General features: G+C 40.6%; 1 protein-coding gene across 2 annotated transcripts in view; it reads left to right on the forward strand.

Annotated features, from left to right (window-relative positions):
• Positions 1-25,716, forward strand: part of USP24 (ubiquitin specific peptidase 24) — a 140,639-nt gene that overhangs the window by 41,296 nt on the left and 73,627 nt on the right. Inside the window, exons 6-25 of one of the 2 annotated variants that reach the window (XM_058717284.1) lie at positions 480-515; positions 854-919; positions 5,374-5,439; positions 7,946-8,020; positions 8,605-8,763; positions 9,478-9,592; positions 9,800-9,903; positions 12,032-12,139; positions 12,325-12,420; positions 12,511-12,672; positions 12,871-12,918; positions 14,773-14,832; positions 18,220-18,327; positions 19,005-19,154; positions 20,025-20,156; positions 21,010-21,121; positions 22,247-22,323; positions 23,560-23,700; positions 23,885-23,938; positions 24,950-25,065. In XM_058717284.1, the coding sequence (XP_058573267.1) occupies positions 480-515; positions 854-919; positions 5,374-5,439; positions 7,946-8,020; positions 8,605-8,763; positions 9,478-9,592; positions 9,800-9,903; positions 12,032-12,139; positions 12,325-12,420; positions 12,511-12,672; positions 12,871-12,918; positions 14,773-14,832; positions 18,220-18,327; positions 19,005-19,154; positions 20,025-20,156; positions 21,010-21,121; positions 22,247-22,323; positions 23,560-23,700; positions 23,885-23,938; positions 24,950-25,065 (1,985 nt within the window). The remainder of the gene's footprint in view (positions 1-479; positions 516-853; positions 920-5,373; positions 5,440-7,945; positions 8,021-8,604; positions 8,764-9,477; positions 9,593-9,799; positions 9,904-12,031; positions 12,140-12,324; positions 12,421-12,510; positions 12,673-12,870; positions 12,919-14,772; positions 14,833-18,219; positions 18,328-19,004; positions 19,155-20,024; positions 20,157-21,009; positions 21,122-22,246; positions 22,324-23,559; positions 23,701-23,884; positions 23,939-24,949; positions 25,066-25,716) is intronic. The other variant, XM_058717285.1, reaches the window with a different exon arrangement.

The following is a 25,716-nucleotide window of genomic DNA, read 5'->3' on the forward strand; positions in this document are numbered from 1 at the left end:
TGACGTCAGCTACCCAGAAATGCAAGAATGCTCCATACTGTAGCAGTGGCATCCAAGTACAGACGTGCAGACTCCTAAAATTATATACAAATGTCAGAGACTCACATTAAGAAACATGTAGAAAAGCCTTTTGAAATATTTTTCAAATCTTAATATTTTCTTCTTCCAACTCTTCACTTAGGTTAAAAAGAAATCTATGGTAGGGGCGCCTGGGAGGCTCAGTCAGTTGAGTGTCCGACTTCAGCTCAAGTCATGATCTCACAGTCTGTGGGTTCGAGCCCCACATCAGGCTCTGTGCTGACAGCTCAGAGCCTGGAGTCTGCTTTGGATTCTGTGTCTCCCTCTCTCTCTGCCCCTCCCCTGCTCATGCTCTGTCTCTCTCTGTCTCAAAAATTAAAAAAAAAAAAAAAAAAGACATCTATGGGCTCATGGGGAAGTTCTTATATTGCCAACTCAATTTCTGTTTTCTTTCCTCATAGGAGCCTCACGGATGGGTTGTGGATTTGGTAAATAAGGTATATAACTTTTGTTAATATAGTCGTATTTTCCTTCTTTTAATGAAATTGCTTAGAGTTTGGTATTTTAGGTAAATGACAGCTAGAAAGAACAATAAGAATTTTTTTCAGTTCCTCCTCTTCTTTATCGTATGCTGTTTATACAGATGAGCACCAGCGTCAGGATTTAGCACATCTCCTGCAGTGCATCGCAGGAGCAATAGGACTATCTTTGTGATGGCTTTCTCTAGATCAGTATTACAGAGCACGTTGGCAGAGTAGAACGGTAGCCTTTGTTTCTTGTTTAAATTATTAACGTACAGCATTTTAAAATTAATTTGTGCCCTTTCTCTCCTCAGTTTGGAGAATTAGGCGGATTTGCAGCAATCCAAGCCAAGCTTCATTCGGAAGATATAGAACTTGGGGTAAGTTAAACCAGTCTGTGTGCCCACAGCAGAAGTTCGCTTTATTCGGGCTGGTATGTTACCCAGGGGACGTGGTCTGGACACAGTCAATGAAACGTTACGGTGTTAAGTTATCTCTGCAGGAGCAGTTTCAGTGGCTCTGATAAAGGAATGTTTGCTCCTAATCATAACCAAATTTCAGTGTAGGGTATTTGCTTTTTTTCTCCCCCCCTCATTTCCCTTTGCTTTTGGCATTTGCCTCCTAATTTGTGATGGTTGTGTGAAATCATCTTGCTTTTTTTTTTTTTTTTTTTTTTTTTTAAATTTTTTTTTTTTTTCAACATTTTTTATTTATTTTTGGGACAGAGAGAGACAGAGCATGAACGGGGGAGGGGCAGAGAGAGAGGGAGACACAGAATCGGAAACAGGCTCCAGGCTCCGAGCCATCGGCCCAGAGCCTGACGCGGGGCTCGAACTCACAGACCGCGAGATCGTGACCTGGCTGAAGTCGGACGCTTAACCGACTGCGCCACCCAGGCGCCCCGAAATCATCTTGCTTTTTAAGGACAGTTGCTGTATGTGGCAAAGATATGTGTACATACAGTGTTATGACTCCGTTACATCAGAAAGTCTTCCCTGGTGCCAGGCACAATAAAATATTTCATTTTAAGGTTGGTAGGAAGTTTTTTGGTATTGTAGGACTCCTAGATAACACAGGGCTGTCACAGGAGCTTAGAATCCTCCCTCAGAATCAGTACATCCTCTTTTTACATGGGACTTCATTTTCTCAAAGACATTTAACCTTATGGTGAGGGGAATAACTTAATCTTTTATTTTTCACAGAGGGCTGACTTGTTTGTAACTAGGAGCATTTTATTCTGTCTTCTGGTTGATTGTTCACTTAACTGCTCGTTACGTACTTGGCCGCATGTAGGACACTGTGCTAGCTACCGTGATGTACTGAGAACAGAAGGTGATGGGGTAAAGTCATCCGTTGCCCCTAAGTGACGTAGGATTGTGCTTAGAGCAGCTCTTGCTCCTGCGGAACCGCGACTAATCAGCTAACTCGCTTGGTCCGTCTCTGGGCGAGGGAAGGAACATCCAGGAGAGAGTCTGATGGTATGCTTGGTAATAAACTGACCCTTTCTTGCCACCCACTGTTTATCCTGAAAGATTAAGTGTCTGCCAAGCCTTCTGCTGACACTGACCAGGGAGTGTCTTCTCCCTTCCCTGAATGTTAACTAGGCTGTTTGGCCGTCATTTTGATCCCCATTGAGTGGACCAAGCATGTTAGAAGTGACTACTGATCTGGAAAATAATGGGTAATGATTTAAGAAGCAAAACCGTTTATGGGGCGCCTGGGTGGCTCAGTCGGTTGAGCATCCGACTTCGGCTCAGGTCATGATCTCACAGTCTGTGAGCTGGAGCCCCGTGTCGGGCTCTGTGCTGACCGCTCAGAGCCCGGAGCCTGCTTCAGATTCTGTGTCCCCCTCTCTCTCCGCCCCACCCCTGCTTGCGCTCTGTCTCTTTCTGTCTTTCAGAAATGAATAAACATAAAAAAAAATTTTTTTTTAAAACAAAACCATTTAAAACCAAAAACCTTTTCAGATACAGGGTTTTATCCAATTTACTTATTTCTCAAAAACTGGCTGTATAGGTCATTGGTCATATTAGAGATTAGCTTCGGGGTGCCTGAGTGGCTCAGTCAGTTAATCATCCGACTCTTGATTTTGGCTGAGGTCACATTCTCACCGTGTGTGGGTTCGAGCCATGCATCAGGCTACATGCTAACAGTGCAGAGCCTGCATGAGATTTTCTCTCTCTGCCTCTCCTCACCATGTGCATGCATGCTCTCTCTCTCTCTTTTTTTCTCTCTCTCTCAAAATAAATAAACTTTTTAAAAAAAGAAATTGCTTCATATTTTTAAAATGTTAAAATACTAATTTCTGGCAGAGTTAATGTATTTAAAAAAAAATACAGAGCAGTCCAAGTTTCTACCCTACTTGGAAGAAAATTGGCTTAAAAGTAGATACATAGGAATCTGGACTTACCCTCGTTATTATTAAATATCTTGAGGTTAAAGATTCCTCCAAGATTTTTCCCTTAGGTCAGACCATTTTTCAAACAACCGTGTTGTTTGCTGCAGTTGGTAGAGAATTATATTGCTTAGTTGTATTTGAGATGATGATGAAATTCAGGGATAGGAGAAAGAGATTCCAAAGATTAAGACTCTGATTTTATCAAACAAGGATTAAAATTTCACAATAAATGCCTGCTTCCTGAGCAGTTAAGGTGACTGTGTCCTAGAATAAATATAGGCCACTGAGTACAAGTAAATGCATTCATTTTACATTTACATTTATATTTATATATTTTTGAATTTGAAAAATACTGTGAAAAAGCAACATTCACAATTGATCAGTTAAAAATACCTGCACGGGGACCCCCCGAGTGGCTCAGTTGGTTGTGCATCCGACTTCACCTCAGGTCATGATCTCACGGTTCATGAGTTCAAGCCCCACATCAGGCTCTGCTCACGGCTCGGAGCCGGCAGCCTGCTTCAGATTCTTTGTCTCCCTCTCTCTCTGCCGCTTCCCCCGCTTGCTCTCACTTTTTCTGTCTCAAAAATAAATAAGCGTTAAAAAAATTTTTTTAAATTACCTGCACAAAGTAAGGAATGGAAGGTGCCTGTCCTCCATCCCCCCAAACCCCCACACCTCTACCTTCTTCCTAGGTAATAGCTACCCATTTAACTCATAGCATTTCTGACTTTTGCCTAAATTTATGTGGAATATACCTGTGCACGTTCTTTCCTGCTTTCTCTTTCTTTAAGGCTGAATTGTAATCAAGCTATATGTAGTAGCATGTTTTCGTTTAACATTATATCACGGACATCTTTACAGATCCGTGCTGTCATTGATTTTAATGGCTGTAGTGTGTTCCTGCAACTGTTGTACCATGATGCTGTCATTTATTCATGGGCACCATGTAAATATGTAAATTTGTCTTTATGTGCATATGGTACCATTTCTGAAGGACAAATTCCTGGAAAATGTGATTTTTAATATAATTCATAGTAATAAATCTCTTTCCAAAAAAGAGATTTATTTGGACCAGTCTGTACTCCCATAAACTCGTTTCCTATTTCTCTCTTTAGTACTGAATATTTTCCATCTTTAATTTTTTCATTATAATGGACAAAAATAGTGTTTTGTTATTTAATTTGCAGTACTCTCATTTCCTGTGAATTTGAGCATCTCATCATGTGATTATTGGCTGTTTACATTTCTTCTATAAATTGACATCGTTATTTAGGTTTCTTTGGGGTTTTCTTGTTAACTTTCAGGAATTCTTTTTATGTTCAGCATATCAATGCCATGCCCATTTTATGTACCTGTAAATTTTTTCTCCCAGTCTTTTGCTTCTCTTTTTATTTTTATTGATAGTGTCTTTTGCTAACAGAAGCTTCCACATTTTATAAAAATTCCCCATTTTTTCTTTAATGGCTTTAAGAGTTTTCTGACTTGCTTAGGGAATATTCTCCCATCTCAAAGTTATAAAAATACCTGTTTTATTTTATACTTTTACAGTTTTATTTTTTATACTTGGTTCTTGAATTCATTTAGAATTTATTTTTATATATTACATAAGATAGAGATCCAGTTTAATTTTCTTCCAAATAGGTAACTGATTGTCATCAGAGCCTCTAATGGCTAATCCCTGATTTCTCTCCTATTTTGACGTATTGGCTCAGTCACATGTCACAGCCCCACGTGTACGCGGGTGTGTTCCTTTCGTTGGTTTGTTCGTTCGTTCTTTGCCCATTTCTATACTATTGCTGCACAGCTTTCCTTCCTGGTAGTACCAGTCTGCCCCACGTCCTTCTTCTCTCAGATCTCCTTGATCGTTCTCGTATTTCTGCCCTTTGAATATAATCAAAATGCCAGGTTGTCCTGCAGAAATCCCCCAGAGATTGTGTTTGGAATTGTGTTAAACGTATAGGTCCCTGTGTGGAGAATTGCAGTGCTGGTTCTTTCCGTTCGGGAACATGGCATCTGCTTGTTCGTCTGGGCCTTCCCTTACGCGTTTCAGTAAAGTTTTATAATTTCCTCCACGGAAGACTTCGGTGGTTTGTTGAAGGCACATTTCACTCCTTCGCCTACTATCCCCTTCTTTTTCAAATAAAGACTGTTAGTATTCTACAATATAAGTTTTAAAAGTCTTTCATCCAGTCCTCCAAAGAGGTTTTATTGACATTATTATGATTTAAGTTCTCTTAAATTTCTGGAACAATGTAAATGGATTGACGTCTTGTTACCAGTTCTTCCCATCTGGGGGGTGTGGTTTGTCTGGTCATTCATTCGTGACTTGATCTAGTCACCATTTCAAATTGTCCCTGAAAGGGACGTGTATAATGCTGAAAGGAAAAACACCCTCTCACACTGATGTCTGACCTTCACTGTCCTTGTTTTCAGGCGGTCTCAGCATTGGTGCAGCCCTTGGGGGTGTGTGCGGAGTACCTCAATTCCTCGGTGGTTCAGGTAAGACAGACCACTTTACATTTGCTTCAGAAGGTGACCTAACACATACAGACAGTAATAATTACCTTTTCATCAGTTGGTCAGAATTGTGCCTTATTTCTTTTCTTTGTTCAGATTAGCTATTTTTCTAATAAAAATACTCTCAGAAAATAACGAAAAAATAACTCAAGGTAGAGGAGACTTCTCATATTTAAAAAGATGATTTACCTTTTCAGGTATGAAAAGGTAAACCTTTCAGTTTATCATTTTATCAAATAGAATTTATATATGATTGCATGTATTTTTGTTTCCTTATCTGTAAAATAGGCGACATATATCCCAACCCCCTTCCCAGGATTGTTTAAGGATTCAGAGCCATTATGTATTAAATGAGATCAGTGTTGAACAACCCACTGGGCTTCCTTGCTAGCTAAGTCACTGCTGAATAACAGCTTAACATCGCGTCTTGTCTGATCTCCCGTCCCTGCAGGTTGTAAGTCAACAGGCCATCAAAGAGTCAGAGCTGTGCATGTCAGTTTTCTAGTGCTTAAGGCCTATTATACTTTCTTGCTTCCTTTCCATCTCAGTTGACAGGTTTTACTGAATAAAATGTCACTTTGAAATACCTTCATTTTTTATTTTCTTTGTAAATAGGTCTGTGAAACCTGTAACTTTCCCAGAGATTTTTTTTAAAATCCCTATAAATGGCTTTGAAAGCATAGAGTCCTTTGGGAGCAGTGTTTTTGTATGCACTGTTCCTTCTTGCTAATATCTCATTTTAACAAGGGAGATACGATTTTTTTAGTAGGTTCAGGAAATTTCTACCATTTCTAAGTGTTAAGTGCTTTCTTTAAATGTCAGAGTAATCCTGCAAGATTTTTACATGAAATCAGATGGTGGGCTATTTATGTATTTCTTCATTCTGGATATTGAGCTCATTAGAAACATTTTATGTTCTTTCACCTTATTAAACATATAATCATTAATTTTATAGTAGAAACACTAAGATATAAGAGGCAAAATTATTTGACTTTTTAATAATTTAATAATAAATACTAATAATTTAATAATTGGCTTTTTAATCATCAGGGCCAGGATTGGATTTTTAGATGCTCTCTACCCATGCATTGCCTTGTGGAAATAGATTTAGCATAAATGTTCTAGCTTCTAATTAATATTAAATTCTTTAGAAATTCTAAGTTTTAGAGATGCCTGGGTGGCTCAGTTGGTTAAGCGTCCAACCTTGAGTCAGGTCATGATCTCACGGTTCATGGGTTCGAGCCTTACGTCAGGCTCTGTGCTGACAGCTCAGAGCCTGGAGCCTGCTTCGGATTCTGTGTCTCCCTCTCTCTCTCTGCCCCTCCCTCCCTCCCTCCCTCCCTCCCTCCCTCCCTCCCTCGTGTTCTGTCTCCCTCTCTGTCTCTCTCTCAAAAATGAATAAAGACTAAAAAAAAATAAAGAAATTCTAAGTTTTAGATAAATAAGCACAGTAGACTTCAAAAAGTAAAAAGTATTGAATTTCCAACCAAAGCATATTTGACTGCTTCAAATTAGCCAACCTTCGATTTACTCAGCAATATATTCATGCTCTGAATTTATTCTCATACCATGTTCACATCGTATTACCTGATGTAAATTAATAACGGTCTCTACCACTTGCCCCTTGTATGCTTTGGAAGACATATGTAACATCTGTGTTTTGGCCTTCTTGTCTATAAAATGGTGATCATGCCCTTTGAGCTGCAGTGAGAAGTGAGACGGGGGGTGCCACTGACGAGAACAGCACTGCTTGCCTCCTACCCTAGCAGCCCCCAGTCTTCCCTGGACAGGGGACGCAGGCGTAGAGGAAGAAATCCCAGTTGGATAATCGCCTGGTGTCATTTTAATTCTTTGCTAATGTCTTCTTGGCTTTGACAGCCATATGCTGTCTATCTTCTCTTGTCACCAGATAAGTTTTTAAAAATTATTTTACTTAGTTGGAAGTGAGCATTTAGACCTAGCTAGTATTTTCCTCCTCCTCACTAACTCCTCCTAACTCCTTTAGAGTTAGTTATCGGATCATGCTACCATCCCGGAGTGATGTGTTGTAGGAGTCTTGTCTGTAGGCCTCATTTATATCAGCACACAAAAATAGTGCATATCACAGCATTTTTTTTCGTGGTCTGTGCTTATATGCAGTTGTTAAAATCCAACACCAAATATTTACTTTATTACAGAAATAATACCTACTCATGCTTCATGTTTTAAAAGTTAGTTTATGTGTCTTTGGTTGCTCTTTGAAAGGACCCTTCTGAGATAGTGATGACAGGGATTGCACCCATGTGGTATTAAAGGAGCTGGGGCATGGAGTCGGGTATGGGCCTACTTGGGATGGTAGGAGCTAGCTAGCTATGGGGCTCTTGGTACTAGAATTGAGATCCTTCCATTGCACTCTGTCCTTTGTGAAGTGTGAATGAAGAAGTGTCTGCTCTCTAGCTCTGGGGCAGAATCCGGAGTCTTTATTAACCGCAGCACGTCTTTTCTGCAGCCGATGCTAGACCCAGTCATCCTCACTGCGATCCAGGATGTACGGAGCGTGGAGGAAAAGGACCTCAAAGATAAGGTAAATCCCGTCTCCAGACAGGTAGGCCCCAGAGCCTGTTAGTCCTCAAAGCACAGCCAGGACTCGGGGCAGGGTTCACACACCATCGTTCTTTGGATTCTGGTCATATACAACTCCCATCAAGTTCATTTTACATTTTCTAACCAAGAAATGCTTTTTGTAAAGCATCAGTATTCTGAAGCACCAGGTTGGCATTAAATCAATAGAGTGATTATAGGGTTCTCAGTAAGTGATACCATTCAGAATTTTACTAACGTGTTGATTTAGAGAGTATTCTAACAGGTATAGCATTGAAGAAGCTTTTAAATAATTCAGTACTACAAGCTTATCCAAAGTTGTTTAAAGTAATTTTAGCATTTAAGTTTAACAGTCTTTATTTTGTTGACCTTGAAATTCTCACGGGATCCTTCCCTTTGCTCACCTGTGTGCTAACTTTTGTTTAGAAGCAAACTAGTTAATTGACCATATGGAGTATGAGATACCACCAACCATTGCTGTTGAAAATGTCCCGTACTCATGTGTCTGAACTGGGAGCAAAACGTTCTCATGGCTCCTTTTCTGTTTGTGTGTGCTTTGAATAAAAGAGATTGGTTAGCATCCCCGAGCTCTTGTCTGCCATCAAGTTACTCTGCATGCGCTTCCAGCCGGATTTGGTGACCGTGGTGGATGACCTTCGATTAGACATCCTACTGCGCATGCTGAAGTCGCCACATTTTAGCGCTAAAATGAATTCCCTCAAAGAAGTAAGTTTTGTATTTGTTTGTAGAAGACTTAAAGCACAGACGCTTTAAGTTCTGCCAGAACTTGCGGTCATTAATATCAGAATGTTGAGAAATGAAGCAAAATAATTTCTTGTAATCATAGAAAAAAGAGGTAACAGTGATTGTATATAAAATGGTATCTGTGTTCGTAATTGTTAACGCGATCTTTCTACATGTGTTACATTCAAAATTCATTCCCTGAAATATTTGGAAATATTTAGTGTTTTTGTGAAATTGCCCAGAGAGTGCCCTTGTTGGCTTCACATTCTTTTTTTTTTTTTTTAATATTTTTATTTATTTTTGAAAAAGAGAGAGACAGAGCACGAGTGGGGGAAGGGCAGAGACAGAGAGAGAGACACAATTCAAAGCAGGCTCCAGGCTCTAGGCTCTGAGCTGTCAGTACAGAGCCCCATGTGGGGCTCGAACTCATGAACTATGAGATCTATGACCTGAGCTGAAGTCAGATGCTCAACTGACTGAGCCAGCCACGTGCCCCGGCTCCACGTTCTTTTTAAAGAGACATCAGGAATAAGTAGTCTGTTAACTTATTACAGTAACTGGCCTTTGATACATTTTGGCTAATTATCAGACCACATTGCAACACTGTAAAAGTCACAGGGTATGTATACATATATATGAAGATTTTGATTGTGCATATTTGCGCTGGATTCTGTGACAATAATCCTGTCTTCTTAGGTAACCAAACTAATAGAAGATAGCACTTTATCCAAATCTGTGAAGAATGCTATAGATACAGACAGATTGTTAGATTGGCTGGTTGAAAACTCAGTTCTGTCCATTGCACTGGAAGGTAAGTTGCTTTTTAAAAACATATATTTCTTAACACGTAGTTGTAAGTGATGTATTTTTATATCAAAGAAAGGTGTGAAAATGTTGTTTTGACTGTATTAGCCTTTAAATCTGGTAGCGAGTTAATATTGCTTTGAATTAATAGAACGGTATTTAGAAAGTCAATGTTCACTGAATCTGTCTGCCTCTTGGGTGTTTCTTCCCTTAGGCAACATAGACCAAGCACAATACTGTGATCGTATAAAGGGGATTATTGAACTCTTGGGCAGTAAATTGTCTTTAGATGAACTTACTAAAATTTGGAAGATACAGGTAAGTTGATCAGAATTATCTTTGCCTTTTTCTGACATTTCTGTCAGAAGGAGAGGGAAGGAGAGTGGTGAACAAGCAGGGAAATGGATCTTGTATCCTGCTTTAGTCAAAGCGGAGCTGCTCCAATCTGTTTTGCAGTTCAGGGCTTCTGCTAAGATTGTATATGTGCAAAAGGATTGCACTACTCAGAAGATGTAAAACTACCCAGCCAGTCTAGTCTTCTCATGTCTGAGATTGAAAAAAATGAAAAGCTTTACCGCAGGCCACACGGCGGTTAGGAACTATATGTCTTTTGTCTGTCAGTCTCCTGTTCTTTTCACTGTGTTTGCTTATCTATGTTCATGGATAGGTGTTTCCTGTTCAGTTCTGTTAAATGAGGATGAAAGTAACACTGAGTTTACAGACCTCAGCTTACCAGGACCCTCAGCAGCTGTGACAGAGTCAGCCACACCCTTCATTTTCTTTTTCCTTCGCTCTGTTAATATCCATTTGACTCATTTTCCTCCCACTTTTCTGGCACCCTCTTCAAGTCTCCTTTACTAACTTATTCTCTTCTACTTTGTAAATGTTAGTTTCTTTCAAGCCTTAGTCCTTAGCCCTTTCCTCAGTGTATAATTTTCCATTAAGCAGTTTCCTCCACTCCTGTGGCTTTGACTGCTTTTGGATGCTGCTGACTCTCAGAATTCTGTCCCTAATCCATACCTCTTCTTGGCCCTCCAGTGCAGTGTATGTAAATGTACATATAACTCTTGTGCCTTCATGCATGCCATCTTGTAGGCGTCTCATATCCAGTATGTCAGTACCTAGTCCTTTTTCGGTCTGTTTCAGTAATGGTGTTAGCCTTCATCTAGTTGCCCAGCCAGAAAGAGGCCTGGAGCTCACCTTGACTGTACCCTCTTAGACACCGTATCAGTCAGAACCTGGTCAGGAAACAGAAGCCTCGCTAGGTGTCTCAGAGGGAACTGGATACTGGGGGTTGTTGACAAAGGTGTTGCTAGGGGGGAAGAGCAAAAGAGAGAAGCAGGAATGCTGGGGGAGCAGAGTGGGGAAAGGGCATACAAAGTGCAAGGAAAGGAATCTGCTTTTGGAGATGCTTTCGCTGCAAATGCCGGGATTGCCCGTGAGCCTGGCACCCCCAGCAGGGCTCCTGGAAGCCCGTGCTGCCACCAGGGCCAGCACCTGCGTCCAGTCCCTGAGCACAGAGCAGTGCCTCTTTCTTCCCCCTGCCTTCTCATCTCCCCGCAGTGCCTCCCCTGGGCAGGACCTAGCGGGAGCATAGCTAGTAGAGGAAATGTGATTGGCAGTCTGGCAGCCTGGCAGCAGGGAGCAGACTCTAGAACGTTAGGTGCAGGACTGACAGAAAACCATCCTGGGTCCTACAGATCTTACTTCCCATGTCCGCTTTCGTTGATTGAATACCCTCACAGAATGTCCTGAGTGTAAGTTGTGAGTCCACATAAGGCTAAAGATTAGAGATCATGATGGATACAATGTATATCCCTACTGCATGCAGTGAATGTTTGTATATGGCAGATACTGGAAAATTCTTGTGGAATTGACTCTAAAAATGTCCCTGCCTTTCAAGTCCTCCACATGGTGAGCAGTGAGGCATGATGGAGTCATGGTTGAGGTCAGAAAGTGAGTTTCAGCCATAAGGACAGCCACAGGACCTACATCTCTGAAGCAGAAACTTACTGCCCAAGGAATAAATAGCTATTCATTGAAGTTACAATGTATCTATGAGCAAAATAGAAAAGGAGGTAAAGACTCCCCTCAGCCGGAAGTGAATGTAAAGTCCTGAAATCAATTTGAATCTTTATTTGCCAGTCGAAAATACTTTGCACTCCCGTTGAAGTGAATATGTCAGATTGAGCACTTAATTGTCATCTTTTGAAAGATTTAATACTGCTAGGAATTTAACCAAGGCCAACTGATGGCCATTAACAAGGGTCCCTTCCTTTAGTTTTGCCAGTATTCTCATGCAAGGGAATGCCAATGAAACTAGAATCAGTTTATCTTTATTGCTGTTTTGCTTTCCTCTTCTGTCAGTTGCAGGAGGGGGGGATGGGAGGCTGAGGTTTTTTCCAAGTTCCAGGACTTAACTTGCCCCCCATGTTTCCTTTTCCAGTCGGGACAATCATCTACTGTGATCGAGAACATCCATACTATTATTGCTGCAGCAGCTGTCAAATTTAATTCAGATCAGCTTAATCATTTGTTTGTTCTCATTCAGAAGGTACGTGTCCAGTCAAACGTGCTAGCTTTTTAAGTTTTTTCTAAAAGAAGCTTCCCCCTCTAAGCTGGAAGCATCTAAACATACACTCTTCTTGCTTTATCGAACCTTTCTAGCTCAGGTGTAAACTTTCTGCATATTTTGCCGGTTTGATACAATTGGATTGTCTCGCCTTTTCCCTTCCGCAGAGCTGGGAGACGGAAAGCGATAGAGTAAGACAGAAGCTGTTGAGCCTGATTGGACGAATAGGCCGGGAAGCTCGCTTTGAGACCACATCTGGAAAGGCAGGAGGATGAAATTAATCTTTCCAGCTCCACATACTTTATGCGGTTGTTCGTGCATGTGTGGGCTCATCTTGTGTGGTGTTATTGTAGGTGTTAGATGTACTCTGGGAACTGGCCCATCTTCCGACCCTGCCCAGTAGCCTTATCCAGCAAGCCCTGGAGGAGCACCTGACGATCCTGAGTGACGCATACGCGGTGAAGGAAGCAATCAAGAGAAGCTACATCATTAAGTGCATAGAAGATATTAAAAGGGTTGGTCTTACCTTCGACCTCCTTTTGTTGTCAGAGCATCAGTAGCATTGTCTGAGTAATTAGGACCCAGTGATTTTCTTAGCCTATTATGTAAATCAAATGTGCGACCTGGAAACTCTTACCTTAGAGTCCGAGATTCGGAAATTGTAGGTACTACTTCTACCAAGTCACTTACATTTCTCTCAAAATTCATTTCAGCCCGGAGAGTGGTCAGGTTTGGAAAAAAACAAGAAGGACGGATTCAAGGTAAGACTTTTCACATGGAACCGCCCAAAAGGTATACTGATTTAATAATTTCTTTTAATAAGTGTTTTGGTGTTTCTTTGAGTAATGCCCGGAAACTGCCGTCTATTCACAAATCCAAGGTCACGTTCACAGGGTAGTTTTATTATTTTCATGAAATTACAAGACCTTTAACTTAGTTTCTTCTTTTGTAAACTAAATGCGAAGTGTGCACCGTTTTAGTGAGTCCAATGGGTTCTGCATAAATACCATGCCCATTTTTCTGCCATGAGGGAGAAGTGGAGAGTGGGAGAAGAAAGAGAAGGGAAGAAGGAGGTTCATTCAGTGCTGGCACATAGTTGTTGTTCAGGTGCCTAGTTCAGAGGTGTTCATAAAGTGATTCCTTGGTGAGTCTTGCTGCTAGGACCCAATACTAGGAGGCGGGCGTAGGCGGTGACAGCCAATGGGGCCACTGCTCTGGGAGCCCTTTGCCTCAGGACTCCGGCCTCCAGCCTGCTGGGCACCTAGGGGCTGCCCTTTGAAAGCATGGTTAGCAGGGTAAGCAGTGATGACTGTAGCTCTCCCGTCCCTGCAGTGCTTAGACATCCAGTCTGTGCTCCGGAGGGCTGATCTTGGGGCGGCTCATTGGAGCGACCTCCCCTGTTGCGGCAGGACCCCCACCCCCCACCCCCCCGCCCCGCCCCGCCAAAGCAGTGCCCCCTCTAGCCGAGGCCCTTGGGTTGCCCAGACCAAATGGAAAGCCTCATAACAGGAGGGATTTCGTTTTATTGTAACATAAAAAAAGGTTTTGGTGAATGTGGCTTAGTAATTTCATTGGCTAAACATTTTTCTTGGCTTTCATTAATAAGTGTTTCTTTAAAGGTTCTTGAATACTGCTAATTTTCATTGGTATATTCAGAGACTCTTAGCTCTTGTTAAGAGGCCGTGGTGAGTCAGTGAGCTTTTATTAAGTTATATTTGGTCATAAAGTTTAGTTAGGGACACGTAAGAACTTTGTGTTTTAGATTTCTAATGCCGAAATGTGATCAGGTGAATTTTCTACATATAACCTAGCCTTAGAGATTTTCAAAAAGTCACTCACAAATTGGAGCTGATGATGCTCAGGTTTTAAGGAATTGTTCCTTTAATTCAACAACATTGCTCTAGCTCTCAGATACAGTGTGAATTTTTCCAGTTCTCTCAGCTTAGCGATTCAGATACTTTGTTGCAGTCTCTGTCTTTGTGGTTGACCCTCATCCAGAGTGAGTTGTGTAAGGAGTTCAGACCCTTCCCTAGTAGTAGCAATAGCAAGACGAAAAGGTATCTGTAGACAAACAGTCTTGTCTTCTCAGCAGCAGACACATTTCTTTATAAATCTGAGGGTCCCAGCTCAAGGGACTTTTTCCTGCCTCCAGGGAAATGGCTTTTGAACCCAGCACCCCTTTCCCGCTGCCTGCTCCTTCCTCGCCGTGGCTCAGCATGACTTCGCTCTTCTAGTCGTAGCGTCGGTGCCTCATTGTTGCCCCTCTTTGCGGTCACTTCATTCATGCCTGTTGTTTTATAACAAAGCTCAAGTCACGTGGCGATTTTTGGAGTCATTTTGTGAGACTTGAAAAGAGTGCCCTTCCGTTTTTATTTCCCACTGCTCCCAGTTAAAGAAATTCTGATGTACCGTGATTTCATTCCAAATAATACCTTGCGTTTACATAGCACTTTTCAGTGGACTGAGTGCTCTCGCACATTCGCTCTGAAAGTACACATGGCTGAGGGGGGCAGCGGGAAGATCAGAGCCCCCTGGATCTGGCGCCAGGCAGGGGGGTGAGTTATATCCTGCCACTAAAGGTGTTTTTCTATGCTATGCCCTTTCCTGCCAGGCAGCAAGGTGGGCTGACTGGGGATTATGTCTCCCTGCCAGGCTACACAGAAACTAAGCAAAGGGTAAGACAAGATCACCCACCTCTTACTCCCCTCCCACCCTCAGCTACCTCTGTTCCCCCAACTGATTCCCCTTCCCTCTGCTTTTGACACTTTTAAAATTCCCAGATTCCACTGTTGTGTTCGGAAGTTCCGACCCTTATTTCTTAACTTTATTTCTGTAGATTCTGCCAGGATACCTACCCTTGGCTCCCTTGGTCCTCTTTCCTTTGCTTCCTTTATACCTTCCACTGTTTACCCCCAACCCTCTCCCTCTTATTTCACTCCTTTTCTCCCTTCAATTAAAAATTTAAATGTACGCATCCAAAAAAAAAAAAAAAAAATCACTAAGCCAAAAAAGTCGTTTTTACTCAAGTAGCAGTGTTTGGGTATTCCCTAAGTCATTCTCTTCAGCACCACCCCTGCCCCCCAGCACAGTGCCTGGCAGCTTCTAGGTGGATGCCCGCCCCTTCCTCTTATTCCGCCCCTTCACCCTGTGAGGACACTAAAATCATTACTTACCCAGAGTGGAGTGGCCTCTACTTGCCAAAGCACGTAATTCAAAGCAAAAGTAGCAAGATGTCCTCAGTACAGCCTCACAGTGATGTGGTTAGCACAGGAGGAAATACTTTTTTAAAAACGTCCTCCCATGCAAAAATGTGTGCTTTGAATCTAGGGTAAATGGCTAGGTCTGGAAAAAGAAGACAGATGAGAAAGGGGGGATGTTCAGCTTTGAGAAGAAAATTCAAGAAAGAATACGAAAGTGTTCTTTAGAGACTTAGATTGTGATAGAGAAGTTTGATCCCACCGACTTTTTATGTCTCCCAAGAAGTCGTGGGAGGCCTGTTTCAATATGAGAGAGCAGTGAACTTTCCGTGAGAAGTCGGCGGTAGAATGCACTGTCTCCTCATCACGGGAAGCACTAGGAGACTAGCCGTTAAACCAGAGTGACTGAGGATTTAGGCATAGGTTTGCAGGCTATACCAATTGACTTTGAAGGCTTCATCTGATATTGAGGTCTAATTTGGACATACCGTTACCGCCTACTTATGAAATCTCAGCTCCATTACCAGGCATTATCAAATGTGCTCATTTTAATTGTTCACCGTAGTCTCTTGCCCTTTTGGTAAGCGGAGAAAAATAATTTAAATTTTTCTTGAAACTGAGCAACATCGTGTCGTGGATATGATGGAATAAATAACATCTTTCCTGTTTGCTAAACTTTAGAAAGGCCATATCAGAAATACTTTTTAAATTGCAATTTTATTTGATTTCCTGAATTCTATTGGATGGTGAGCTACTTTCAAAGGATAATTTTCTATGTTAAATAAAAATATTCTAACCATAATTAACTGAAATCATCCTAAGACTGCTTTTTAATATATCTGATTATTTGCTAGAGGGTTCATGTCTATATCCTCATGTTTATAATCCTTTTGGTAGGTATGAGTTTGGACTTAAGCCTTAGGGTTTTCATCTTTGTCATTTTGCAACTCTTCTGTTTTAGCACAAATACGTAGGTGATCTTGCAAACAGTTGGCCTTTAATATATACCTTATTTCTCTGATTCTAAGATGCCAGTGACTGCAACCCGCATCACAGATTTCGTAAGTTGCAGAGAAAAGAAGCTCCATTTTAGTTTTACCATTCTTTAGTTTAAATTCATACTCGAGAGTTTGCATCTAAGCCTCTTTCTGACCAGTCTGTACGGCTTCACTGGCACAGTGCTTTTCATTATCTGCTAGTGACTTTGACCTCCGTAAGAATGCCTGTATCCTTCCGAGGCATGTTAAAAGACTGTGGAATTTTGTGTCCTTGTCCTTTTTTGTAAAACTCAAGCTGCTTTTTTCCTTAACTGAGTCAAGTTGTGTATACCACAAGATAAACAGCTTCTCTTGAATTTTGGGTGCAACCTTTGGACAGAGACATTTAGTGGTGGGTGACACGGCCCTTCACAGGGTACGAGTCTGTCACACCAAATTCTCCTGGCTTTGAGACTGAGACCACTGGCAGGATTCTTTGCTTTTGAGTTGACAGACACGACAGGCTAATCCTGTTACATCGTAGTGTCATCTCTTTGACAGTGTAAGTAGCAAATTTGTGATCTAAATTCAAGTTAAGAAGCCATCCTTGTTTGGTGCTACATATATGAGGTCACAACTAAAATGACGGGTAGATGAACAAGTAGATACCTTTCATATACAGCTAAGGGTGCACGTACGCAGGTAAGGACAGCTGTGTCAAAACTTTCTCCCCCCCCCTAGTGGCTGCTCAGTTACTTTTGACAAAATTGTAAAAAGTGTCAATTTCAGAAATGTTGAAATTTATAAAACCTGTATCTTAGAATCCAGGAAATACGGTATTTGCGATTGGTTGGCTGATCTCCAAGAAGACCAGTCTTGTTTTGGGCAATAGCTCGCTCTCATTTACATATTCAGTAGTATGCTGTTTTTCTGCCAAAGACAGAAAGTAGGTTTTTTCAGAAGTATTTTCTGCCCCATAAAGGTCTTCAGGTTACTGAAAGACGTGAAGAAGCAAGAAGGCTTTGAAAACGAAAGCAAAATTCAGCCTTGAAAATAAAGGCTAAGGACCTAAAACTTGTACTCAGTTTTTTAGACACTTAATCGATTATTTGATTAATAGTGTTAAACTGACAGCCTTCCAAATTTTACAGATCTCTTAATTTGAAAGTTGTTCTATATTAGAGAGCAGTTCTGTTTTTAAAGATTATTTCACGAACATCAGACTTTTCAGATACGTACTGCGAAGATCTGGATTGTCCTGTACCAGTTTCAGAAATAACATTTGAAAGTGTTTCTGAAAAATACAAAGTACAAATGTAAAGTGGCTGTAATAATTAATAAAAATTGAATTCTCTCTTGCAAAATTGTTTTAACTAGGAGATATAAGCAGGTCATGAGTATTTTCTTGAATATATAGACCACTATCAGTGTCTTGATCATATCATTGGTATCTTAATCATATAATTGTAGAAAATCATACTTCTATACCATTTTCCTCACCAGCCAGTCCAGTATTATCCAAGTTAAACTTTGCCCGTCAGTTCATTTGATCATGTCAACATGTCCTAGCAGCCTGTGCTACTTAATCTATCCTCTGAAATTGCTAATCCCTTGTCGTCTGTTTTTTGCTGATGTACCCTATACATTTACTGTCACTTCACATCCACTCCTGTTTGCAGTTCTTGGCCTTAGGAAATTGCATGCGGAATAAGAAATTGAAGACTGACTTACGAGTGCATGGAGATGAGCTGTAAATGAGCAGAGTGGACAGAAAAATAATAGAATGTCTAGCATCAAACCTAATCGACTTGGGAAATTTTTATAGCTAATAAATTTTGCCTGCCATTTATTTCTAGATGTAACTCATGTAACTTCTTTTTAACTCTAGTCATCTCAGCTTAATAATCCCCAGTTTGTGTGGGTGGTGCCAGCCTTGCGTCAGCTCCACGAGATCACCCGCTCGTTTATAAAACAGACCTATCAAAAGCAAGACAAGGTAAGAGAGCAGCTGTATTTGATCAGCATACAATTCTACCTACTTACACAACTTCTCTAATAACAAAACATAAATAAAATGGCTGAGTTGTAAAGTCACTATTTTACATCTTTATGATTATTAAAACAGCTCATTTATATTCTTTAATAATCTTGAGTTCAAACATCATTCTGCTTTCATTTCTACAAGAGCTCTTCTTTTGCAACATCCTTGATTCATTTCCTTTTTATTTCCTTAATTGATTGACATGATTATGCCAGTTTTTAAAAGGCTGAATGGTATTTTAGAACTGTGTTCGAAAAGATTTAAAGACATTTGATCTCAGGAAGATGAGATTGTTTAAAGGACCCAGAGCTTCTTCAGTGTACGAGACTTAGGAGGAAAGACCTGAAAAGTACGCAAGAAGTGAAAAGATTCTTTTCTGAAACCCGTCTTTTAAAAAAAAGAGAGAATGTCTCTAGAAGCAGAACATTAGCAGAGAAGTTTATGAGTTCCCTAGTAAGTGCACATACTAGATGATTTTGTTTGCTTTTGTGTAGGGAATGAATCCTCAGTGAAGCAACCCTTAGATTTGCAGTCCCTCACTAGGGCTACGTGCTGACGCGGAAGCTTCTGCTAAACTCACAAAATGACTGCAGATTCTCATGCCATTTTTCTTTTTGTTGTTTTTTGCCAAGAGCATCATTCAAGACTTGAAGAAAAATTTTGAAATCGTGAAGTTGGTGACCGGAAGTTTGATAGCTTGTCATCGACTTGCAGCCGCTGTGGCTGGACCCGGAGGCTTGACTGGTTCCACGCTGGTGGATGGCCGATACACTTACCGGGAGGTATCCGGAGCTGTGCTTTCGTGTCGCGCTTTACAGCATCCGTTTGGCTATTTGCGCGCAAACTATAAACACGATACCAGTAGGGTGTTGCACTAAAGAGGTGGCATGAGGTTTCTTTGTAGCGATGGAGCAGTTTTATGTTTTGACTATAACCATTTTAAACAAATTTTTATTTATTTATTTATTTTTTTAACGTTTATTTATTTTTGAGACAGAGAGAGACAGAGCATGAACGGGGGAGGGTGAGAAAGAGGGAGACACAGAATCTGAAACAGGCTCCAGGCTCTGAGCTGTCAGCACACAGCCCGACGCGGGGCTAGGACTCATGGACCGCGAGATCGTGACCTGAGCCGAAGTCGGCCACTCAACCGACTGAGCCACCCAGGCGCCCCAACTATAACCATTTTAAAATAACAGTTTAGGAAGTTGTTATTTGTGGGCGAATCATTCAGCAAATCACCTTAGAACTGCATACGATAAAGTGATAAAGATGACCATGTTTCCTCTGCCTTTCATATGAAATGATAATGGTCTATGCTGTGGAGAACTGCTTTCGTTTTTCAAATCAGTTGATTAGTAATACTGTTTTTAAAAATTAGAAAAAAAACTTAACCAGTGTTTACGGTATTTCAGTTTGAGGTTACGGAGATGATATTTTACTGCCATCCAACTTGACTAGAAGTTGTAACAGCCTTGAAGTCGTTTCCACTGTATCGTGCTGTTAACAGATGTCTCGCCTTTATTTTACCCTAAATTATATGTGCAAGCGTTAGGTAGAATTCTTGTTTTAATTTTTAAAAAGTGTGTTTTAATTTTGCTTTTGCGTAGGAATGCCTGGAGTTAACTAATTAGCATTACTTCTTTTTGCAGTATTTAGAGGCCCATCTAAAATTTCTAGCATTTTTCTTGCAAGAAGCCACTCTGTATCTGGGTTGGAATCGTGCCAAGGAAATCTGGGAGTGTCTTGTGACTGGCCAGGATGTTTGTGAATTGGATAGAGAGGTAAGAAAATGGTAGTGTGGCTAAAATAAGGCAGAGGTGGGGCTTCTATAGTTTACCTTTTTTATGGGTCTCATATCGTCGATTCTAAATGCTTCTCAATTTGCTAAGCACACATTTATGCTGATCGGCCAGGAGCTGTAAGTGCTGAAAAAATACATTATATGATCTATATCTATGACATAAACGTATGAGTTCGGTAATTTTTATACCATTCTGGACAAAACCAAATTGAGCCGAAAGAGCACAGCTGAAGAATTCTCGGTATGTCTTATAATTTTTCTCACTCCCATGGAACTAATTTCAAGTCACCAACCAAGAACTTTGAGTTCCTGCAATGATGTCGTACGGCAGAAACACAAACACAAACTTCTTTGTTGTATTCTAAACACAAAGAAGAATAAATGCCCAGACAGATTGTTTTCTGACTATAATTAAACAGCTGAAAATAGATTAAGCCAGGAGCAGAACACCTGACTTGGCGTATTGTAACGATGAATTGTGTGCTCATCTCCGTTTGCAGAGTTGTAACTACTTCCTAGGATTGTTGAAAGGACTGAATAAATGCCCGTGCCCAGCACAGTGGCTGGCACACAACAAGGCTTATGAATAAACGTTAGTGGGCAAGCCCAAGTCTAACCTTCATTGAACAGTAGGAGTGTATATTTTCATTATCTGAGGGAAAGGCTGCTAGGAACTGCTTTATTTGGCTCTGGCGTTCCAGGCATTTTCGTTGTCCCTGGTAATACAAATTTTTGAAGCATTGAACATAGCCTATCTTCTGTCTCCCACTTTGGAATAAGTATTTGCCTAAAACGAATTTTAGTTATAGGGTAATGTTTGTCTTAATCCACAGATGTGTTTTGAATGGTTTACAAAAGGCCAACATGATCTCGAGAGTGACGTTCAGCAGCAGCTTTTCAAGGAGAAAATTCTTAAATTGGAGTCATATGAAATCACCATGAATGGTAGGAAGAAAACTTCAAGTCTTTTTTTCTCAGTTCTTTAAGAAATGTGATTCTTTCCTTTCCCTGTAAGCCCACTTCTCAGAAGCAACTAAGCAGTCTGGATTATCCTTCTGGACTTTTCTTTATGCGTATGAAGACGTATCTGTGTATACCTGTGTTTATATACACAGATTAATTCCTTTTTATGTGAATAGTATCTCGTGATTCACTTTAAATTATATGGCCTTACCATTTCAGTTGTCAATTGGTAGCACTTATCAGTATCATTCTATTTTATGGCTGAATAATATTTCATTGTATGAATGTACCACATTTTATTTATCCATTCATCAGTGATGGATACTGAAGTGTTAATCACTTTTGGCTATTACTAATAACACCGCTGTAAGCATTCATGTACAAGTTTTTGTGTGGACATTAGTTTTCATTTCTCTTGGGTATATACCTAGGAGTGGAATTGAATCATATAATTAACATTTTGAAGAACTGTCAGACTATTTTGCAAAGTGGCTGCACCGTTTTGTAATCCTACCAGCAACATCTGAGGGTTTCAGTTTTGTCACATCTTCACCAATCCTCGTTACTGTCTGTCGTCTTTATTCTAGCCGTCCTGGTGTGTGTGAAGTGTTATCTCGTGGTTTTGGTCTGCGTTTCCCTGATGACTAAGGATATTGAGCATCTCTTCATGTGTTTATTGACTGTTTGTATATATTCTTTGGAGAAATGTCTGTTCGGACCTTTTGCCCGTCATGAATTGGGCTGTTGGTCTTTTTATTGTTAAGTTGTGAGAGTTCTTTATATATTCTGCCTAGTGGCACCTCATCCGATAGACACTCTGCATGTATTTTGTCCCATTCAGTGGGTGGTCTTTTCACTCTCTTATAGTCCTTTGAAGCACAAGAGCTCCTAATTTTGATGAGGTTCAATTTACCTACTTTTTATTTTGCTGCTCGTGCTTTTGGTACCATATCTAACTAACCGTTGCCTAATCGGAGGTCTTGAACATTTATGTCTGTTGTGTCCCAAGAGTTTTACAGTTTTGGCTCTTGATATACTTTGAGTCTCTTCCTTGGTTATCTGTGTTACTTAGAGTGCATGAATTTATCTGACCTTCTGTAATTTCAGGGTTTAACTTATTTAAGACTTTTTTTGAAAATGTGAATCTTTGTGATCATCGATTGAAACGACAAGGAGCTCAGTTGGTAAGTACCTTCTTCCAAAATCTGGATAATCTGGATAGTCTAGTAAAACATAGCAAAAAAGGTGTTCTAATTGAGAGAAAACACGACCTTTTTTAAAGAATGGGCATCACCTCAACTGCGTCTTTTGCTTTGATGACAGAGCTTCTCTTAGAGCGTAACGGAGGCTCCCTTTCTGGCACAGCGACACCTTGCTAACTGCCCGGGAGAACAAAGTTGACTTCTCATCCCTCCATGCTTCTTGCTGACCCAGGGCAGCCAGCATCCTCCTGTGGCTATGTGAATGCAGGACAGGGATAGTTTTATCGAAGCTTCCAGCTCCTCAGATCCAGTAATGGATGTGTTCCTAAAAAATAACAACATCTTAGGGCGCCTGGGTGGCTCAGTCGGTTGAGCGTCCGACTTTGGCTCAGGTCATGATCTCACGGTTTGTGGATTCGTGCCCTGCATCAGGCTCTGTGCTGACAGCTCGGGGCCTGGAGCCCGCTTCAGATTCTGTGTCTCCCTCTCTCTCTGCTCCTCCCCTGCTCACACTCTGTCTCTCTCTCAAAAAATAAATAAAAGATTAAAAAAAAAATAATAACATCTTTCATTCTGAAGATGAATCTTCGGTTCATCACGGCGACAGGGATTTGGGGAGAAAACTTTAGGAACAGACAGTGAAGCAGGAGAGTGTGAGGATCTGTCGAATGTATGCAACTTATGTTTATATTTACATGTGAACCTTAAAAAAAGAAAGGCAGTAAATAATGGTCTTTTTTAAGAACTAACTCTTTTTGGTTGAAGGCCTGGCTTCGTGGATGGTACAAATTTTTACAAGATCTTGTAAGCTTGGATCCTGCCGTTTGAACTGAGCTTTGGGAAGACCCGATTGAGCCTCAAGGATTATTAACCACTTCTAGCCTGGCTCTGTTTCCTTTTGAGGACAAGCTCCTGAAGCTGGTGCTCCTTCACTCCTGTGCTATTTTCTGTAACCTGCTTGGGTAGATTTCCAGCTTGGGTTTAGGAACATCTGGAGAAAACTCTCCATATCTCCCCTGGTTGCCATGGACATAGCCCAGTGTTTCTGTGGTTAGTTGTTTTTGATTTAAAATACAGTACAGTAGTGCTCTCATAGGTAGCTTGGCTTTCACAGCCTTAATGCATATTGAACTGAAAGGTGTGGACTTAATGATATAACAGAAAATAATTGTAATTTTGTGACCTTGGTGTGCTGTATGATTTTTTTCTTTTGAACAGTATGTAGAAAAGCTGGAATTGATAGGAATGGATTTCATTTGGAAAATAGCCATGGAATCACCTGATGAAGAAATTGCTAATGAAGCTATTCAGTTAATCATAAACTATAGTTACATTAATCTAAATCCCAGATTGAAGAAGGTGGGTATCAAAGGACAGAAGGTACTTACACACAAAACAGAAAATTATATATATATATTTTTTGATAAGTTCTGGCCTTTGGCATGCCTGAAAATTGGCTTTTTTATTTTGATGTTTTCTCATTAATAATGATTGCAATTAAATGTCGGACTAATTTTAATTTCCATGTACCTCTTTCTTTTAGGATTCCGTATCGTTACATAAGAAATTTATTGCTGATTGTTACACGAGATTAGAAGTGAGTGGCAAATTTTATTTAACATGTTTTTGAAATAAACGCTTTGACATTTTTCCTTTTATAATTTTCTGTTTGAGATCATGTGTCATGTTGATATTTGCGGCTGGATTCTGTCGAAGAATTTGTCAGCCGTATTGTATTGTCACAGAGGGAACAGACATTTGCCAGGATTCCCCCAGTACAGAAATGTCCTCCGCAGGGAAGCTTTACTTCTCTTTCCACCAGGTCTCCTCCCCACTCCACCCGCCCCCCGTTTTTGGGGTATGGGAACTGTCTTCAGAAAACGGGCCTACTCGACATTCCACATTTCTAGAAGGTTCTTCTCCCCTTTTTCCTTTTCTGCCCAGGGATTTTATGCAAGAACTTGTTTTTCCCACCCTTGCCCATGTTTCAGCTGCGATTATATCTTAGATGCTATTAAAGGCCATAGTAGGTGGTATTGGTTGCCTTTGTCCATTAGAAGCCTGCTGTGTGATACTATCTCACATACATTTCCAGTGCCTTGGCTCCAGCATGACGGTTAAAGCGTTAAACAGTCATTTCTGTTCTTAAGTTGTGTTTAAGTTTTTTACCTGTTCCAGAAACGTAATGCTACTGCCCCCAGAGGTCAAGAAGTTAAACCTCGTGATGACGAATACGTGCTTGAATCTGTGCAGGATTTTCATAGTTCTTCACCCAAATCTGTGACTTCACCCAAATCTGTCATCATAAAAAGCCATTTAAAGTATTCAAGTACCTTAATTAAATGAGGTACTGTTTAAGTATTCACATATGTAAAACAGTAGTTCTCAGCCAGGGGTTATTTTGCCTCCCAGAGAGCATTTGGCAATGTCTGGAGACCTTTCTGGTAGCAGTAGGTGGGTAGTGACTAGAAATCAGAGATGTGGCTAAACATCCTGCAAAGCCCAGGACAGCCCTCTAACAACAAAAAGCGTCCATCCAGCCCAAGATAGCAATTGGCCCGAGGTTTGAGAAACCCTGATAATAGAATGATGGTTTCATGTTTCACAGGCGGCCAGCTCAGCACTTGGTGGCCCCACTCTGACGCATGCAGTGACCAGAGCAACAAAAATGCTTACGGCAACTGCTATGCCAACCGTAGCAACATCCGTTCAGTCTCCATATAGGTAAGTGTGCAGAAATTACAGCACGTACTCACACGATGCGTAAATACACATGTACCTGTTTGGAAAAATAACTGGCTTCTTTTTTGGTTGATTTTCCTCATTCTGTATCATAGTTTTTGCAGAGAGTCGTATCCTGAGAAATTGCGTATTCCTGTCATACATCCCAGATCTGCATTTTTTTTCTGAAGATCCGTAGGTCATTGTCACCAGAACCAAGTAGTGGTCTGCCCTGATCCTGTGCCTACTGGACAACTTTTGTTGTTTTGTTACTTTTTTTTTAAATTTGAATTCTTTCACTTTGACTCTGTGTAAATAGGAGTAAGCTACTCTTTACAACAGACTAAAGATATACTCGTTGTGTGAAGAGTAATTTTTCAAGTTTGAAGTATGTACTTACTGAGACATAACCTGTCTCCTGGTGCCCAAATCCAGGGCACTTAACAGCATGCGCAAAATGAGACGGACGGTAATGATTAATTAAAACTGTGCATTATAATAACATCATAGTTAAAATATTATTTCCTTAAAATTAGTTTTCAATAACTTCTAACAAGAACTTAACCCCCAGATATTTGTGTTCAAACTTTGAGCTGAAGTCTCCTGTTAGATTGCCCTGTTTAGTGTTTTCAAATATTATCGGTGAAACCCGAG

Source organism: Neofelis nebulosa, chromosome 2, assembly GCF_028018385.1.
Source record: "Neofelis nebulosa isolate mNeoNeb1 chromosome 2, mNeoNeb1.pri, whole genome shotgun sequence".
NCBI lineage: Eukaryota > Metazoa > Chordata > Mammalia > Carnivora > Felidae > Neofelis > Neofelis nebulosa.